The sequence below is a fragment of the Littorina saxatilis genome, linkage group LG17 (genome assembly GCF_037325665.1).
Source record: "Littorina saxatilis isolate snail1 linkage group LG17, US_GU_Lsax_2.0, whole genome shotgun sequence".
In the NCBI taxonomy this organism is placed as follows: domain Eukaryota; kingdom Metazoa; phylum Mollusca; class Gastropoda; order Littorinimorpha; family Littorinidae; genus Littorina; species Littorina saxatilis.
In genome coordinates this window covers 45962163-45981046 of record NC_090261.1, presented here as the reverse complement: position 1 = coordinate 45981046, position 18884 = coordinate 45962163, and the positions used below count along the sequence as shown (strand labels likewise).

General features: G+C 43.2%; 1 protein-coding gene across 3 annotated transcripts in view; it reads right to left on the bottom strand.

Moving 5' to 3' along the window:
* Positions 1 to 85: 85 nt before the first annotated feature.
* LOC138953424 (serine/threonine-protein phosphatase 4 regulatory subunit 3A-like) overlaps positions 86 to 18884 on the bottom strand; it is a 37822-nt gene continuing 19023 nt past the window's right edge. The window contains exons 9-16 of one of the 3 annotated variants that reach the window (XM_070325230.1): positions 18635 to 18711; positions 9830 to 9932; positions 9011 to 9169; positions 7676 to 7845; positions 7323 to 7468; positions 6718 to 6929; positions 6098 to 6384; positions 86 to 5158 (exon numbers count right to left, since the gene is read on the bottom strand). In XM_070325230.1, coding sequence (XP_070181331.1) covers positions 5042 to 5158; positions 6098 to 6384; positions 6718 to 6929; positions 7323 to 7468; positions 7676 to 7845; positions 9011 to 9169; positions 9830 to 9932; positions 18635 to 18711 — 1271 coding nt within the window. In that variant the 3' untranslated portion in view covers positions 86 to 5041. The remainder of the gene's footprint in view (positions 5159 to 6097; positions 6385 to 6717; positions 6930 to 7322; positions 7469 to 7675; positions 7846 to 9010; positions 9170 to 9829; positions 9933 to 18634; positions 18712 to 18884) is intronic. The other 2 variants (XM_070325231.1, XM_070325232.1) reach the window with 2 other exon arrangements.

Below are 18884 nucleotides of genomic sequence, written 5' to 3'. Positions count from 1 at the left end.
TTTGAATAAGTGTCAAAAACATAAAAGTGCATGGAGAGAAGGGAGATAAGAAGATAGAGAGACTGAGGGAGAGAAAGACGCTTGATGTACTTACACCATGCTTTTTGCACAGCATTTATTTTGAACATGAAATTGTTTACATGATAAAAATTTTATCAATCAGTCAGTCGCAACACTTACTGTCAGTAACTACACAAAATGTATCACGCCTACTGAAAGGTTCACAGGTCCATTTACAGTGACAATGATCTCCTGGCACTTTTTATTATAATCTGCCTCCCCACTACCAACTCCCCCAGACATCGTACTTGCACACCTTCATTTAAAATCAATGCAAAGTGACTTGAAACATAATAAACTGCCACAGTAGTACCGAGGTGGCAATGGGTCTGGTTCATACACAACGCTCAACAAAAAATATACATATATATACATTCCAGGTTCCCATTTTGCTTTACTGCAACACTGGTCTATAATAATTTGAATCAGTTATCTACAGTGTATGACCCTTGAACGAGGACAGCTGCCATTTGTATGCCTGCTAGGATCTAGTGCTCAGCTTTATCTCTACATGCTGCGATCAAGATTGCTGCATATGTGAAGATGACCACTGAATGCATGTACGACACAAAGGTATTCTGAATAAACAAAACTTGACCAGTCTTACCTGTATCAGTAAGCAGTATTTGAAAAACGTTTTAAACTTTACTTTTTAATTTAGGCGTTTTAAACAGTACTCTGTAATGTGGTGTACCTTACAAACTGAAAACAGGCATTCACAAATGAACAAAATCAAACATTATAGTTCCAAATACCAGTGTGTGTGAGGTCGAAAAACTATTCATGAAATGTATGACAATATTTCCGTTTCTTCTCTACAGTCAGTTTTATGTTTAAAAAAATAAAAACAACCAACAGAGCATGATGTGCTAGAAAGGAGTAAAGAAGTGGCAAACTGACAAAACGAGGGATCATTATTTCTGCAATAATTTTTTCATTCAAACCAAGCCGTTTCTTGCACACATTTCATGCATTATCAAACGCAAGAAGTTCCAAAAGCAGTAAAATATGACATACATCTAAAAATTAAAATACCAAAACGTGAAATGTCTGCAAAGAGAATACGTAGAGCAATTCAGATTACCACATCTGCCATTATTACATGGACTGCAACTGCTGAATGGTCTTATCTGAAGGATACACACTTTCTATTGCAAGATCTACTCAACAAGTCAGTCAGTCATGGATTTACTTCCACAATTCGAAAGCTTCAACCATTTCTTATGCTTCAATGTCTACAGGAACACAAAAGGAGATGTTTCAATGTCTCAGATGCGCAGCCAACCCTTCACTGATGTGCAAGATTGAATCAGGCTGGAGAACTGTCTTGAAAAAAACTCAGAAGCAGGCCGAGATCCAGGGGCCACCAAGGTGGGGTTAAGTGGAAACGCCTCGCTGGGGGGCCCAGGGGCGCGAAGCCTACCATCCAAAATTGATTATGGACATTTCTTGAGGGTGTCAGGCCTCTCCTGGCACGAAATTTAATTCTTTCTGGACAGTGAACCATAGCACATGGATCAGGACTTGTGTATTAAGTCCATGTATATAGTAAGTGATCTTTTCACCCAGGGCTTTTGTTTTTTTCTGAGAATTTTTTTTTCTCCGAGATCTTTTTTTTTCCTCAGAAAACCATTTGGGTTTCCCCTGAAAACCGCTGATCCTAGGAGAATTCCCCAGCCTGCTGAATTCAGTACATGTATATATATGTATGTATGAACCTTTAACAACTGAAAATTTGAAGTGAACTTCACAGAGGTAGTTAGATATCCCAAGGCCAATACAGAAAGGTACACCAGGGTTGTGTCCATATGACATATCTTGGTGCAGGTTTCAATGTGTGAAGGATGGATGAGACACATGAGTAGCAGTATAAAAAGCTTTGCTCCTTGCAGGCAGTGCTGCTGGTTTCACAAACATCTTGTGCAATTTCACCATCCACAATTTTCTCGAAAATCACTTGAAACAACAGTCCCAAGTCATTTATCACCAAAAACTTTGTCATGAAAATGAAGTTGATGGTACGAGGGAATAACTCTGCATCCAAGATGTTGAGAGGGCTTTGACCTGGTGTACCTTTCTAACTGGGCCTTTGACTGGACCATTTACCATAACATTTGAAACTAACTACATGTAGCTTCAAAAGTTGCATTAGCATACAAGCTATTCAGACAAGTTTAGTCTGAACAAGCAGCAAAAAAAGCCCTTACAAACTGTGTGGCACACTCGTGAATGAGACCCATAGAAGTGATGTCGCAAACGAACTGAACACCAACCAAACACAGCTCTATCGGTGTGTGATGCCATTTTTACTGGGAGCATGCCAATCATGCTGAGCAAACCTGGCAAATGCTGCCTGTCAGCAAACCAAGAACAAAGAAGAGACTTCAAAGATACTCTCCTTCCTGTGGATGATCATGCAAACAACGACATATTGATCCAGGCTTTCACAAGGGATACGTGCATCCTTTCACTTGGAAACTGACCAAATCCTACAAACTTCCTGTGCAGAGTTGGAATTCATTGCTGAATCAATTTCCAAGATTGACACAGGTGTCAGTAACGATGAGTAACAATATTAATTAATTCAGAAAAAGAAAACCCAACTCTGCACAAGAAGCAGACAGGCAATATATTCTTGGTAAGTGTTTAAAGTGCAAGTCTCTTATTTCAGGCAAAAACCTGGACGGACCTGTAGAGATGTGCAAAATTGTTTACACAGCAAGGAAGGTATGTTGTCCTTCAGCTAAAGTGAAGTTTCTTTGAATTCTATATTTTTTGTGTGCAGGATAGGCTAACACGTACTAGGCAGTGTTAAAAGAAACATTTCAGTTGAAACGCGTAAAACTGAAACTTTCCTGTTAGAAATTGTTTGCAAGATGATTAAAGCTTCTGGTTGTATTATTAAAATTAAAAAAGATACACGAAAATTGCAGCGCGAGCTTTGCATGATGTCGGAATTAGCCAACTGTTCAGCAAAATCAGACAGAAAGATTCCTGAGTAGCACTGTGTACTTGACGAAATGCTGCTTCCACCGGGGTAAGCCATAAAAAAAATTGATTTCATAAATTGTATTATTTTTCACAGGCAGTAGTTTGTTGACTGGTGTTCAAGTGAAAGTTAATGATTGTAAACTAAGATGGATCTGTGCTACATGTAGTTCACACAGCAAGGAAGATACCTTGAACAAAAACAGCTAAGTTTTGCCTTAATACAGCTGCTGAGTAACATGTAACAGTATTATGTAACTGCCTGTAAAATTAAAGTAGGTTGATCTTACCCAACATGTTATACTCTCAGTATTATTTCTCAATTTATTGTCAGATTTTGCCCCTCAATTCTGTTCACTTCCTTTTCATTCCTCTTAAACTTTATTTCAGTCTTCCATCTTTTCGAGCAGAAACAAAATATGCACAATCATTTTAATTTTCAATTTCAACACAGCACTAAGATTACTGTTTCAGTCATCTTCACAGCAACGGACATTCTCTCCTTCCCTCATACAACAGCAAACACACACAAAGCAACAAAAATACAAAACACTCTGGATTCCATTACATTTACAAATCAACCAAATCTTTTGTTTCTTTCGTTCAGGTAGATATCTCTGTGGATATGATGTACAGGTATACATATAAATATGGCTTCACAAACTGAATAGTGACTGTTGTTGGTGATCAGTGTTTCTTTTTTAACACTAACTTCTAAGGGTGCCATACCCAGCTGACTGCTTATCAAAACCTACTGACAGCAATTGCAGAACTTTACAGAACTCTTCGTGAAAGTTTGTGGAAACCTTCCAATAATTTTCTGAAAACTCTCTTGCATCAGAGTATTTCAATGATGAAGAAAGGAAGAATGAAAATGTCAGCAAAAGAAAGAGGAGGGGGTCGGGGGGGCTGGCAAGAGAAGCTGAACACATTGATACTGAACCTCAATCACCCTCCCTCCTTTCTAACTGAATGGGACACCAACACACATGAAGGCCTCCAAATATGACTTGTAAATGTTACATGCTCTAAAAACTATTTCTGAAATCTTTTGTTTTGCCAAAAGTAGCTTTTTTAAAGCTGAAGCGAGGACGGCCTGCAGATATCATTTTGGCATGAAGATTTGCTTTAGATCAAATCGAGGACAGTTCAAGATTTGCTTACATGATTGCAGTCTAAATGTTAAGTTTAAGCTTTAACCCTTTTACAATGTGACATCGACTCATTCTTTCAGGAAAGCCCAGATGATATTTTTAGTCAGTGTTCCCTTTGAAGAAGTAAACACAGGTCAATGATTGTGGATAGGCTTCCTGACCATTGCAAATCCTCCCTTTTGATTCTTATTCATAATTTGTATACCCATCACCTTCCTAGGCTTCTTATATTAATGATCACTCTGTTGTCATAAAAATTGCCAACATAAAAAGATAAAACCAAGCACAAACAAAAGACTGAGAATAAGAGAACAAGGGCACATGCGGATTCCAAAACATTTTCTGTATTATACTGATTGTGCCAATCTCTTCTTAGTTATTTTAAGTATCTAAGTACACCTACTTCCAAGACCATAAAACAAAAACAAAAACATCAACAGAGAAACAGTGTTAAAAACCGAGAAGAAGAAAAAAAGACATCCTAAAAAGAACAAAATGGAGAAAGTCAACGGAACATAAGCTGAGGGTGAAGAAGAGTGGAATGAAGAGAGAAGTCGGGTTATGAGTTCCTTTCTGAAGCTGATGAACGCGGATGAAGAGAGATGTGCGCCGGCGATTGTTGATGCAGCAGTAGTGGTGGAGACAATGCTGGGAAAACACTATTTCACAACTGAATCCTGACCTGTTGTCACTAGAAGAACACCACTTTAAGGCTGAGACTTGCACTGGTTGCTGTGAGGTCCGTCTACCCTCACCATTGCAATGCTTTTGTTTTTTTCTCTTGTCCATACAGTACTGAACTGTGTGTGATAAAGTTGAGCTTAATGCGCCTGCTTGTGTTAGGTTCCTATTCGAGGCCGCTTTGGTGATGGCGCTATGACATCATCATCCTCCTCCTCTTCTTCTTCCTCTTCTGAATCCTCATCAGGATAGTCCACCAGACCTCTCAGTCCAGGCTGAAACAGCAGGAAGAAACATTAAAAGATAATTCCCACTTTTTTAACAAAGAAAGGAGAGAATGGAGTGAAATCCCCATGATACACTAAGGCATATCCGAGAGTTCTACAGCCGGCGTCTACTGCTAGATAATAAATGTAAAGAAAATCAAATTTTGATCTTACTGACAAGCCTGCAGTATTTTCAAAGTGTACAATATCACAACCAAACATTTATACACACGGATGGGACTGGGGCAGAAAAAAATAAAACACTCATGGGGGGAGGGTCCTGGAAGGGTACTCATAGAAGCTGAGAAATGTGTCTAATTTCAATTATTTCAACATGAAAAGTGGGCTATTCATGTGTTCTTCTTCTTCTTCTTTGTTCATGGGCTTAGACTCCCACGTTCACTCATGTTTTTTGTACGAGTGGAATTTTACGTGTATGACCGTTTTTACCCCGCCATTTAGGCAGCCATACGCCGATTTCGGGGGAGGCATGCTGGGTATTTTCGTGTTTCTATAACCCACCGAACTCTGACATGGATTACAGGATCTTTTCCGTGCGCACTTGGTCTTGTGCTTGCATGTACACACGAAGGGGGTTAAGTCACAAGCGGGTCTGCACATAAGTTGACCTGGGAAATCGGAAAAATCTCCACTCTTAACCCACCAGGCGGTAGCGACCGGGATTCGAACTCACGACCTCCCGATTAGGAGGCCGACGTCTTACCACCACGCCACTGCGCCCGTCTCTTCATGTGTTCAAATAGACAGAAAGAGACCATTTACTTGGATCCTTTTATAAACCCCACCTCTGCAAACATTAGATTTGATCAACAAGTCTAACCGTGGAGACTGCCCACCTAAAACAGAAAAGGAAGACAGCCACAACTGCTTCATTCAACGTGTCCCCCCAACAACCAACCAGTACAGAGGACTTTAAACTGAACTCACCTTTTTCGTCACTGCGTTTGTCTTGTCAGCGGGCTTTGGCGTGGTGGTGACAGGAGAGGTGTGAGGCGTGGGACACAGACGGCCCGGCGAGGAAGGAGAATCGGGACTCCCAGGACTCCCTGGGCTCCCTGGACTGGCGGGACTCCCGGGACTTCCCGGACTGGTGGGGGTGGTGCCCAGCAGGTTGGACAGCGGGCTGTTGCTGCCCGTCTTGAGGTTGATGTTGATGGGGGTGGACTTGTGCATCAGCCGCTGGGACACGTCACGCACCTCCCCTTGCTCCTTCGCTGCAGTGCACACAAACGTATCAAGATTACACATATTTCAAGTACAAAGTCACGATTCTGTAATTAATGCCAGTGGCGTGTAAATGCAAAGCTAGAGAAAGTCAAGATTTCATGTACAAAGTAAGCGAGTTCATAAAGTGCTGCTAGTGTTGTGCAAACCGTTGGCAACTTACCCGAGAAACTCAAGTTTAGATTCCATGTAGATCCCAATTAGCAAAAGTGACCAACAAAGCCAAAAAAAACAAGATACTTCACAAATCCAGCTCTACCCAAAAAATCGCTAAAGAGAACAAGACAGAGGCAATGAATTTTACAGCATAATATACCACCAACCTTTTTTATGTTCCCATATTTTCTGTATGTTGTCGAGGTCAGCTTCCAGTTTGTGTTTGAGGAGATCAGACATCTGTGGGGGACCATCACTGTCCTCTGCATCCTCGTCCTGGTCAAACCACAACTCCTCTTCCTCGTCCAACGTTCGAACATCACGCCGGAACCGGCTGTTCCGCATCAAGGATGCTGCATGTCTGCTGGCAAAATGAACACTAATATGTCTCAATAAAACACATGTCATTAATTTTAATAATAAACAATAATAAAGCTATTTATATGGCGCAAACCCCAGAACAGTTTTAAGCGTCTCACACTATTGAAAACAAACTTAAGGAAAAATAAAGTAAACAGTCCCATGTAATCAAATGAACAGAATGTAGAAAACGTACATCTGTATCTGTGAATCAAATAGGACTTTCTGTTACTGAGTGTCCTATAAAGTATGATTCCTTCTCACACTGATCATGCAAATGGGTTCCAGTTAAAACAACAAACAGTCACAAGTATGTTAAGTCAATTCAAACTTTTATGTCCACATCATGCACACTGACATGTTATTTCACAGCACATACATTCATAGTTGTGTGTTAACACAACACACATACCCTTCTATATTCATCCTGTCTTTGAGCCTGTCTTGCTGCTGGTCATAGCGTAGTTTCAGAGTCTCAAATGTCTTGACATACTTGACACCCTCTAACTCCTTTTGGAAGTTCTCAACCACATGCGTTGACAAGGTCTTTATGTCTTCCTGCAAAACAGAACAATCATGAATCATACACTAATACTGCTGTCAAAACTTTTTTTCTTTAACTGTGTATGTGTATATATATTTTTCTACTGTGTAAGGACAAGAAATATTTGCACACTAGAACAACCTAGACAAAGCAGCAGCTCATGGTAAATGATCCAGGTACAACACAATAGCACTAGCAATGCTACTTATGTCTGTACTTACCACCCTAATGAACTCAAACAGCTCTATCAAGGCTGAGTTGAGAAGGTTGTATCTGTCCCCGTTGCGGAGGAAGAGGTTGACAATTGGCTGGAAGAGGTTGCCTTTAATGATGTAGCGATTGTAAAATTCCTCCTTCAGACCAACTATCTTCCTCATGAATCGTAAGGCACCTGAACAAAAAATACCAACCAATGCTTTATGAATAATCAGGGCCTAGCATTGGAAAAAGTGAGTTCAGCTTACAAAGGCGGGGGTCTGGCCCCTGGTGGGGGAAAAAAAGAAGAAATATAAATAGTGGTGAAATAGAAAAAAAACTCTGAAAATATAAAATTTGAAGATTTTTTTGCGATTTTCTTACCTCAAATGACACCCCCCCCCCCCCCCCCAAAAGAAGACTGAGCAACTAAATTATGCCTTCACCAACAGGCAAAACACAGACAGAAAACAAGAAAACTGACAATCTTGTGTTATTTGGCCTGAAAGTGCCATTTCCACTTCCAGGAATACCTGGATTCTTTGTCACTGAATGGCTGACCACGTTCAACAATGTCGCTTCGAGACATTATTTCAAGTCTAGAGCCACAAAACACCGGCACAAAGCAAGCTCATGCAATGCCAGAGGAAGTGCGTGCTCAAGCAAACTGTCAAACCGATTGAGAATTGAACCGAACAGCGCACAAAACGAAAGCTGGGACTGTTTGGGTTTACCGTTTGGGAATAACAGGTTTTTGCATTTCGGCGTACACCAAATCGAGTTCCACGTACTGGAGATGTTATTTCGGCGTAAAGTAAGCCGAACGGCTTACAATGCTAGGCCCTGATAATGAAAGGTTAACATGGATAAAAGCTGGGACATTTGTAAACCAGGAGAAAACCCCAGGGTCAAGGGGGCAAGACACCCCGAAACACGGCCATTTTAACACCATTTCAGGATACTACATGCAAGGAAATACAATACAGTACATCCACACAATTTCATTACTACCTACATTTTTTCTCAGTCAAAATGATCATCCAAAAACCATTTTCAAAATCTGGAATTCCAGATTACCAGACGGAAATTGTCATTCCTGCGATCTATGCATATTTTGAACATTTGAGTACCTCATCAATCCTAATTCTGCCTGAACAAATTCCGCTCTGTAAAGTGATGTATACTTGATGACAATTTCTAGTTTTCAGAGTGCAAAAGCATTCTAATGAGACTAAGAACTTGACACTTTTAGACAGAAAAGGTGGGAACACGATCAGGGAGAACATAACGTTTACAGTGCTCAAAGCCAATGCAGGACAAAGACAGTACAATGATTGAAGGCTGCTATGTTTAAAACTTACAGAGGACAAGAAAAGAATGCCTGGATCCCAGAAGCACCAAGACTCGTCGCAGGAGGTCTTTGCTGATGACATAGTTCTTGATGTGGTAGGTGTGGTGCTCAACGCAGAATGACAACAACTCCAGGATCAAGCTCAGGAGCTGGGCAGTCTGGTAGTCATCTGCATCATATTAAAAAAAAAACAGTCAGGGGCGCTGCTACGATTCGTTTTCTTTTGCAAATTTCCTGAAATGGCCAAAATAGTTTCTGTAATTTTCGGAAGTTTAAGGCAATCCTTTGTGACACTCCCTCACATTGCAAAACAAGCTCGGCACGTGTGTTGAAATGACAACATAGTTTTCAGCGATTTGAAAAGTTTCAGTGTTCTGCAGGCCAACTCCAAACAATATCCCAAAACAGTAATTTTTGTGTGTGTGAGCTATTAACTTGGTCGATTTGTTGTACTGAGTAAAACAACGACAACCCTATTTTTCTTCCAGCTTCATTTAACATTTAAACAACCCCTTCTTGCTTTTGAGTCCATACTACAGAATGACAGCTGTTCATTTCTTTAAGATTTTATTTTCTCTCACTGAAGACAAATTTCTGTGCTTGTGGTTTCAAAACACAAGTAAACAAATCTTGAGTTCTTATTATCTAAAGAACCCAATGAAAAGTTTGACCACTTATTGGATGTAACTGTTTCTTTGACAGCTCTGTTGTGGATGCTTTTGTTGCTATTTTTAAAGACAGCGAGGCAAAAATAACAACTGCAAAATAAATTGTGATCGATCACCTTCAAGCAACAAGATTTTCAGCTGCTCTGTTGAATAGTTCTTACCTCGACTAGGTTTCTCATCGGCAGTGTTTGCAAACAGCGGTGCCGTCAGAACATGCATGCTGTGTTTGTAGAAGAAACTGAGGAACTCTGTCTTTTCTGTTTTCTGTAACAAATAAACAAGTCGCGTAAGGCGAAAATACAACATTTAGTCAAGTAGCTGTCGAACTCACAGAATGAAACTGAACGTAATGCAATGTTTCAGCAAGACCGTAGCATCGTCAGTCCACCGCTCATGGCGAAGGCAGTGAAATTGACAAGAAGAGCGGGGTAGTAGTTGCGCTGAGAAGGATAGCACGCTTTTCTGTACCTCTCTTCGTTTTAACTTTCTGAGCGTGTTTTGAATCCAAACATATCATATCTATATGTTTTTGGAATCAGGAACCGACAAGGAATAAGATGAAAGTGTTTTTAAATTGATTTCGAAAAAAAAAAATTTGATAATAATTTTTATATATTTAATTTTCAGAGCTTGTTTTTAATCCAAATATAACATATGTATATGTTTTTGGAATCAGCAAATGATGGAGAATAAGATGAACGTAAATTTGGATCGTTTTAGAAAAAAATAATTTTTTTTACAATTTTCCGATTTTTAATGACCAAAGTCATTAATTAATTTTTAAGCCACCAAGCTGAAATGCAATACCGAAGTCCGGGCTTCGTCGAAGACTACTTGATCAAAATTTCAACCAATTTGGTTGAAAAATGAGAGCGTGACAGTGCCGCCTCAACTTTCACGAAAAGCCGGATATGACGTCATCAAAGACATTTATCAAAAAAAGGAAAAAAACGTTCGGGGATATCATACCCAGGAACTCTCATGTCAAATTTCATAAAGATCGGTCTAGTAGTTTGGTCTGAATCGCTCTACACGCACGCACGCACACACGCACACACATACACCACGACCCTCGTTTCGATTCTTCCTCGATGTTAAAATATTTAGTCAAAATTTGACTAAATATAAAAAGGGCAAAGCCCATACGACTCACATGCTTGACCTTGACCTTTACATGACCTTGACCTTCAGGGTCAAGGTCAAATAACTAAACCTAGCAATGACATCATACACTAAGAACTGCTTTACACATTTTTCCTACCAAAATACATGTGACCTTGACCCAAGGTCAAGGTCATCCAAGGTCATGCAACACAAAGCTGTTAATTCAAGACATAGGAAGTACAATCCAAAATTTTAGTAATAAATTTTAATTTAATTAATATACTTACCCAACTCACGTATAGCAATTAACTCTAGTTCAGTGCTGGTAACGCTGTTCGCGTCCCCTTGGTAACAAGGGAGACCACTCTAAAAAAGAGAGTGAGCCATCCCATAATGTCCGACCAACTACTGGTCTGACTTCCGTATGCGTGCGCATAGGCCGCCATTTGTATCATACCATACGAAGCCCAACTCACTTCTTTTATAGACCCAAAACCAACCACAGCGGGGAGGCGGGAGGGATTAAACGATGTGAGTTGGGTAAGTATATTAATTAAATTAAAATTTATTACTTAAATTTTGGATTAAATTACATAACTTTACCCAACTCACATATAGCAGATTGCTACTATAGGTGGTGGGTACTTACCAAAATTCAAGCATGAAGGACTTGTCCTGCGGCTACTATAGCAGGTAGCGCGGAACTGCCGTCCTGTCTCCGTGAAGAGACATCTCTGAGGTAGAAGTTAATGAATATATCCTCAGAACGCCAGTAGGCTGACTCCAGTACCTCAGTAAGCCGGCCAGACCTGAGGACTGCCAGTGACGAAGCCCATGCTCTTGACTCGTGTGTCCTGGCTGCCGTGAGAGGCAAGACCGCCCTAATATCTCCAGATTGCACCTCCCACCAGGCATAAGCTTGTTTGATAAGATTGGAGACCCACTTGGTCAACGTAACCTTTGCGATGTCCTTATGCCTAGCCGTATTCAGAGATATAAATAGCAGTTTTTGATTTTCTGAACGGAGATGCCTTGTGCGTGACAGGTAACTACTGAGAGACCTGACAGGACAATTAACTACATCAGGGTCGCCCGGGGCAAGAACATCGCTCAGAGGCCGGATGTGGAGTACAGGAGAGATATGCCCAGGTTTCTGGTTCTTAGCAAGGAAACCTGGTGTAAATTTAAGAGAAACAGACCCATCTTTCTCAAAACCGATATCCTTCTCTAACCCTGACAAAGCATGCACCTCGCTACCTCTCCGAGAGGTTGCGAGCAGCAAAAGAAAAACCGCCTTGCGTGTAACATTAATCAAGGATGCCGAGAGAATGGGCTCAAAACCTTCCGAGGCTAAAAACCGCAAAACAAGCATCAAGTCCCAGGCAGGGAGACGTGACCTAGAGCGCGCGGCTGTAAGGGAGGCACCCTTAATGACGCTAGCTATCACTCCGCCGAGTGTAATCTTGTGTCCGAGTTGTGAAAGAGTTGAGGAGATCGCTGACCTCCGTACGCGAAGAGACGAGGGTGAAACTCCCTGTTCTGCCAACCAAGCCAGGTGGTTGGCAACCTGCATCGATCTCGGTGATAAAGGTTTAACCCCGTTAAGAGAGCACCACCTAGACCATGCCGCCCAGTGGGAGGAGTACACAGAAGTCGTGGACTCCCTATGGGCATGACGGACAAATTTCAAAGTGGAGGCAGAGGCCCCTGCCTTAAGCAAAGAGCTTCGGACAGAATCCAGGCGTGAAGGCTCAGGATCCGCGGATCTTCGTGGGGGATGCCTGACCGAGGCTGAACAAGATCTCCCTTTTTCACGGCGAGAGGGATCGGGGGCCGAACTGCTAGACGCAGCAAGTCTGGAAACCAGTGCTGGCTTGGCCAAAGAGGAGCGACCAGAACCAGCGCTGGTTTCTCCAAGTCGACCTTTCTTAGTACCTTGCCCAAAAGGCAGAACGGAGGGAAGGCATACGCTGTCAGGTTTGTCCAGTCTATTTCCAATGCATTTACCTTCCAGGCCAGAGCATCCGGGAAGGGGGACACAAAGAGAGGAAGTCTCGCCGAGAACCTCGTGGCAAACAGGTCGATCTTGGGCTTGTCTACCTGAGCCCAGAGACGCTGCAGGGCATGGTGTGAAAGAGTCCATTCTGAGTGAACCACCTTGTCCCCTCTGCTCAAAGTGTCCGCAAGGACGTTCAGACTGCCCCTCAGATACACGGCTGAAAGCAGAATGTCTTGAGTGTGACACCAGGTCAGAAGACAGCAAGCTTTGTCTGACAGACTGGGAGAACGCGTCCCCCCCTGTCTGTTCACATAAGCCGCCACAGTGGTGTTGTCTGTGTGGAGCCTGACATGCTTGCCCACCAGAAAAGGCCTGAACGCATGCAGCGCCAAAGAGACGGCCTCCAATTCTAGCACATTGATGTGCAGGGAGGACTGGGATGAGTCCCAAACCCCTGACACCGTCTGCTCGTCTAGATGAGCTCCCCACCCCATCAGAGAGGCGTCCGTGAAGAGCTCGCTCTCTGGAGGCTTGCGAACAATGGGCACTCCCTGGAACAACAGAGGGAGCAACCAAATGCGAGTTGTGCGCAGAAACCATGAACCCAGAGCTATCTGGAGATTCCAGCCTTGGGATGACTGATCCCAACGAGCCTGCAGAGCAGACTGGAAAGGCCTCTTGTGCACCCGGCCTAACGGGATGAGAGTCGCCATTGAATCCATTTGGCCCAGAACCGAGGCCAGAACCCGCACACTGGCCCGATTCTTTCCGTAAAGAGAACGTATCAGATCCTGGAGCTTGTCGATCCTTCTCTGAGAAGGACGGACAGACCAGATTCTGGTGTCGAAATCCATGCCCAGATAAACAAAGTTCTGAGATGGCACCAACTCCGACTTTACCAGGTTTATCGAGAATCCTAGCTGCGAGGCCTGCTTCTCCCCTGACCAGAGAAGCCGGAATCCCGAACTCACTATCCCGGTAACCCACTTGCTGTCCACTAGCTGCAGCCAGGAAGTGAGGGCCCTGGATGGGCCGCCCGCTACAACCAGTGCGGGGGCTACCGGGATGAGAGGTTCGGGAACACATCATTGGGGGTGAGGCTTGCGCCCCGACCCCCTAGACCCTCCAAAAGATTGACCCCTCTTAGGGTAAGGAGCCCCGCGGCCCCTACCCCTCGAAGCGAAAGACTGCTTTTGTGACTTGCCGCCGCCGCCAGAAGAAGAGTTCTGAGGCTCGCTGGCGGTCTGAGTCTGAGGCTTAGGAGCCTTCTGGAAACCTTGTAACGCAAGGTGAGAGAAAGCAATGTCCCTTGCATCCTGTGACTCTTTCTGGAACGCGTCAATGGACGACTGACCCAAAAGAGCCCCGTCTGTGAACGGAGAGACCTTCAAGCTCTCCACATTAGCCCTGTCCCGAATCCTGGAACCTGCCAAGAAGGCAGATCTCCTGGAGTGAACTGCATGGGCATAAAGTTTAGCCGAAAGAGACATCTGTTCTTTCGAAACCTTAGCCAGCGTGGAGAGAAGGGTGGTGACATCCAAAGCCGAAGCGTCGAACCTGAACTCGAAAGGGTCAAGTGATGTGGCGATTGACCTTGACAACGACCTTTGTAGAGACTCTGATACAGAAGAGAGCTCCAACAAAGACCTGCCCGCTTCTTCAATAGCCGCAAGCGACGCGTCAGTAAAAGGAACAGGCTTGTCCTTACTGTACGTGTCCTCGCGCAACACGGCCATTCCCGGTGACACCGGAAGCACGGCCGACGGCAGGGCGAATGACTCAATCAAGTTGACTGACTGAGGGGCAAACCTGCAATTCGAGGAACCAGAAACTTGACCCCCAGGCTTCGCAAGCCAGTCCAAAACATCGTCCGGAGCCTCCCCATGTTGCAACAACAGAGGCACCGGCGGGCCACGTTTGGCCTTAAAGACGTTTGCCATTTCATAGGCAATTGACGAAGATTCGCGGAATCGGAACTGAGGTTTCTGTTCTCGAGCCGACCGGAAATCGTCAAAGGCAGAACGAGGTGGTGGAAGCTTTGACCTACTTTCAGCCACCCCTTCAGGAAAATACTTAAATGCCGTCTCGGCGGCCAGCGCCACTGCGCTTGGCAACCTTGATGGCAAAGTAAGTTGAAGGTCGTCCCCCATGGTGGACGTACCCTCGTCGACCTCTCCCTCTTGCTCAAAAGGACAATCGGGAAGGTGACCCCCAGAAAGACTCTCCTGGTCAATCGAAAGGTCATCCAGGTCAACCACTCCCTGCCCCGCGGGCGGGAGAGGACGATGCGGCTCCCCACGTTCCTCCAAAGAAGGGGGTAGGAGCGCAACGCCCTTTCGCTGAACAGGGCCCGTCGACCCAACTGACCGGGCGCTTCTGCGCGAGGGGTCAGCCAGGCTGTCGGGGCTATTACGGCTCGCAGGCTTTGCAGCCAAGGTCGCCTTTTCCTCCTGAACACGCACCCCACTTTCGCCGGAGAACCCGGCTACTCGTGGGGTAGACAAACCTTTGCCGTGAACCGGCGAGTTCAGCAGAGACACACTGCAAACGTCACCGTCCTGAGAAGCGTGCACATCAACCCGCGTAGTGACAGTCGACCTTGAAGCCGTAGCAGAGGGCGAGGGCCGGATCCTGGCAAGCGAAGGCGGATCCGCAACACCGGAAGGGAGGGCGCGCAACTCCGCCCGTGTTGAAGAAAGCTCGGCAGCCAAGGTCGAGACCTGTGAGCTCAAAGTGAGCAACAAAGACGCTACATCCGCAGGAGGCAAAACTGGGCCACTAGGCGTCCCAGAAACAACACCAGGAACTTCTACAGGCGTACCCTTAACTGGAATCTGCTTAGACAAAACGGGGGAAGCGAGCATGGCCGCTAAAACCGGTGATTTAGCTGGCAAAGCAGAAAAAGCAGAAACGTCATGACCAGAATTTTTAGCATTACGAGACCCTTTCTTACTGGGAGAGGCATCAGTAGCAACCTGTCTCGCACTAGGCTTTCTCTTAGCGCTATCTTTCAGCGCCGCTTCCGCCATGTCAACAAACAAACTCACAAAAAAATTTTCAGAGAAAAATTTCGTAAGTCCGAGATGAGCGACAAAATGTCGCTAAAGTTACAAGTAAAACAGAAAGATCTCACCAAATACAGCAGAAGTACAGGTGCAAGGCTCAGGCGGCGACCAAGGGGCGAAATCCAAGTCCTAAGACGTAGGAGAAAGGCTGAGCACAGCCAGAGCGAACGAAAACACGTCCCGTTCCCTTGAACGCTGAGTATGGAATGATACAAATGGCGGCCTATGCGCACGCATACGGAAGTCAGACCAGTAGTTGGTCGGACATTATGGGATGGCTCACTCTCTTTTTTAGAGTGGTCTCCCTTGTTACCAAGGGGACGCGAACAGCGTTACCAGCACTGAACTAGAGTTAATTGCTATACGTGAGTTGGGTAAAGTTATGTAATTTAATGGTGCTTATTGGCTCTTTCTACCATGAGATATGGTCACTTTTAGTGGTTCACTACCTTATTTTGGTCACATTTCATAAGGGTCAAAGTGACCTTGACCTTGATCATATGTGACCAAATGTGTCTCATGATGAAAGCATAACATGTGCCCCACATAATTTTTAAGTTTGAAACAGTTATCTTCCATAGTTCAGGGTCAAGGTCACTTCAAAATATGTATACAATCCAACTTTGAAGAGCTTCTGTGACCTTGACCTTGAAGCAAGGTAAACCAAACTGGTATCAAAAGATGGGGCTTACTTTGCCCTATATATCATATATAGGTGAGGTATTGAATCTCAAAAACTTCAGAGAAAATGTGAAAAATGTGAAAAATAGACAATGTTTTTTAGACAACATTTATGGCCCCTGCGACGCTATGTATGTTTTTTGGGGCCTTGTCATCATACACCATCTTGCCAAATTTGGTACTGATAGACTGAATAGTGTCCAAGAAATATCCAACGTTAAAGGTTTCCGGACGGACGTCCGGACGACTCGGGTGAGTACATAGACTCACTTTTGCTTCGCATGTGAGTCAAAAAACCAATGAATTATTAAACTTTTATCAAGTCATGTTTTATGTCTTGTTAACACAAAATAAAACAAGTTGCGTAAGGCGAAAATACAACATTTAGTCAAGCTGTCGAACTCACAGAATGAAACTGAACGCAATGCAATTTTTCAGCAAGACCGTATACTCGTAGCATCGTCAGTCCACCGCTCGTGGCAAAGGCAGTGAAATTGACAAGAAGAGCGGGGTAGTAGTTGCGCTGAGAAGGATAGCACGCTTTTCTGTACCTCTCTTCGTTTTAACTTTCTGAGCGTGTTTTTAATCCAAACATATCACATCTATATGTTTTTGGAATCAGGAACCGACAAGGAATAAGATGAAAGTGTTTTTAAATTGATTTAGAAAATTTAATTTTGATCATAATTTTTATATTTTTAATTTTCAGAGCTTGTTTTTAATCCAAATATAACATATTTATATGTTTTTGGAATCAGAAAATGATGAAGAATAAGATGAACGTAAATTTGGATCGTTTTATAAAAAATTCTTTTTTTTACAATTTTTCAGATTTTTAATGACCAAAGTAATTCATTAATTTTTAAGCCACCAAGCTGAAATGCAATACCAAATTCCGGCCTTCGTCGAAGATTGCTTGGCCAAAATTTCAATCAATTTGATTGAAAAATGAGGGTGTGACAGTGCCGCCTCAACTTTTACAAAAAGCCGGGTATGACGTCATCAAAGGTATTTATCGAAAAAATGAAAAAAACGTCCGGGGATATCATTCCCAGGAACTCTCATGTCAAATTTCATAAAGATCGGTCCAGTAGTTTACTCTGAATCGCTCTACACACACACACGCACACAGACACACACACACACATACACCACACCCTCGTCTCGATTCCCCCCTCTACGTTAAAACATTTAGTCAAAACTTGACTAAATGTAAAAAAGGCAAACTCAAGAATGTATACACAGGCAGGCCTGAGGAATATATTTTCTGAAATTGGGCTGTGTTATGAATGTGGGAGTGTGTAGGTGTGTGTGCACGAACACTTTTCTGGATTGTCTATGCAATCTGAAGAACTTATTCTGTCAACATCAAATTTCTCCATGTCAAAACCTAGACAAACAAGAAGAGCAAACGCTCGATCGAGTCACTTTCGCAGTTCTGAATATTATATGAGGCATCAGATGGACAGGAAGAAATTGCTATTCACAACACAATGAGTCACGTTCACATAAAATTTGAGCCCGGTCACTTTTATAGTTTCCGAGAAAAGCCCAACGTTAAGTTGTGTGTTGCCGAACAGAAAAGGCTAGTTATCTCCCTTGTTTTTCTGATAACGTTCGTAAAAGGCTACAGATGTAAATACTTTGATGTAAAGAATAATCCTACAAAGTTTCAATCACATCCGATGAACTTTGTCAAAGATATAAAATGTCTAATTTTTCCTTTGACGCTGACCTGTGACCTTGAAAAAGGTCAAAGGTCAACGAAACCATCGTTAAAGTGTAGAGGTCATTGGAGGTCACGACTAAACAAAATATGAGCCCGATCGCTTTAATAGTTTCCGAGATACTTTGTCAAAGATATAAAATGTCTAATTTTTCCTTTGACGCTGACCTGTGACCTTGAAAAAGGTCAAAGGTCAACGAAACCATCGTTAAAGTGTAGAGGTCATTGGAGGTCACGACTAAACAAAATATGAGCCCGATCGCTTTGATAGTTTCCGAGAAAAGTCCAACGTTAAGGTGGTGTCTACGGCCGGCCGGACAGACTAACACTGACCGATTACATAGAGTCACTTTTTCTCAAGTGACTCAAAAATTAAATGTGTCCAACTCACATTGGCAGTAGCAAGCATGTTCTCAGGATCCAGCAACAGACGCAAGATACCCATCAGCTGCATGGCTCCTCCAAGCTCTGTAATATAAACAGATATCATATAGACCTATGAAACAAACATGCAAAACAAATTGACTGATTTTTTGGGCCAACTCAGGCAACGTAGCTAAAGTTCCTTTCACATGTATTTCTTATAATTGCTCTTTTCTCTTCCATCATAAATCTTTCATGTAAAATGAGGCCTTTTCATT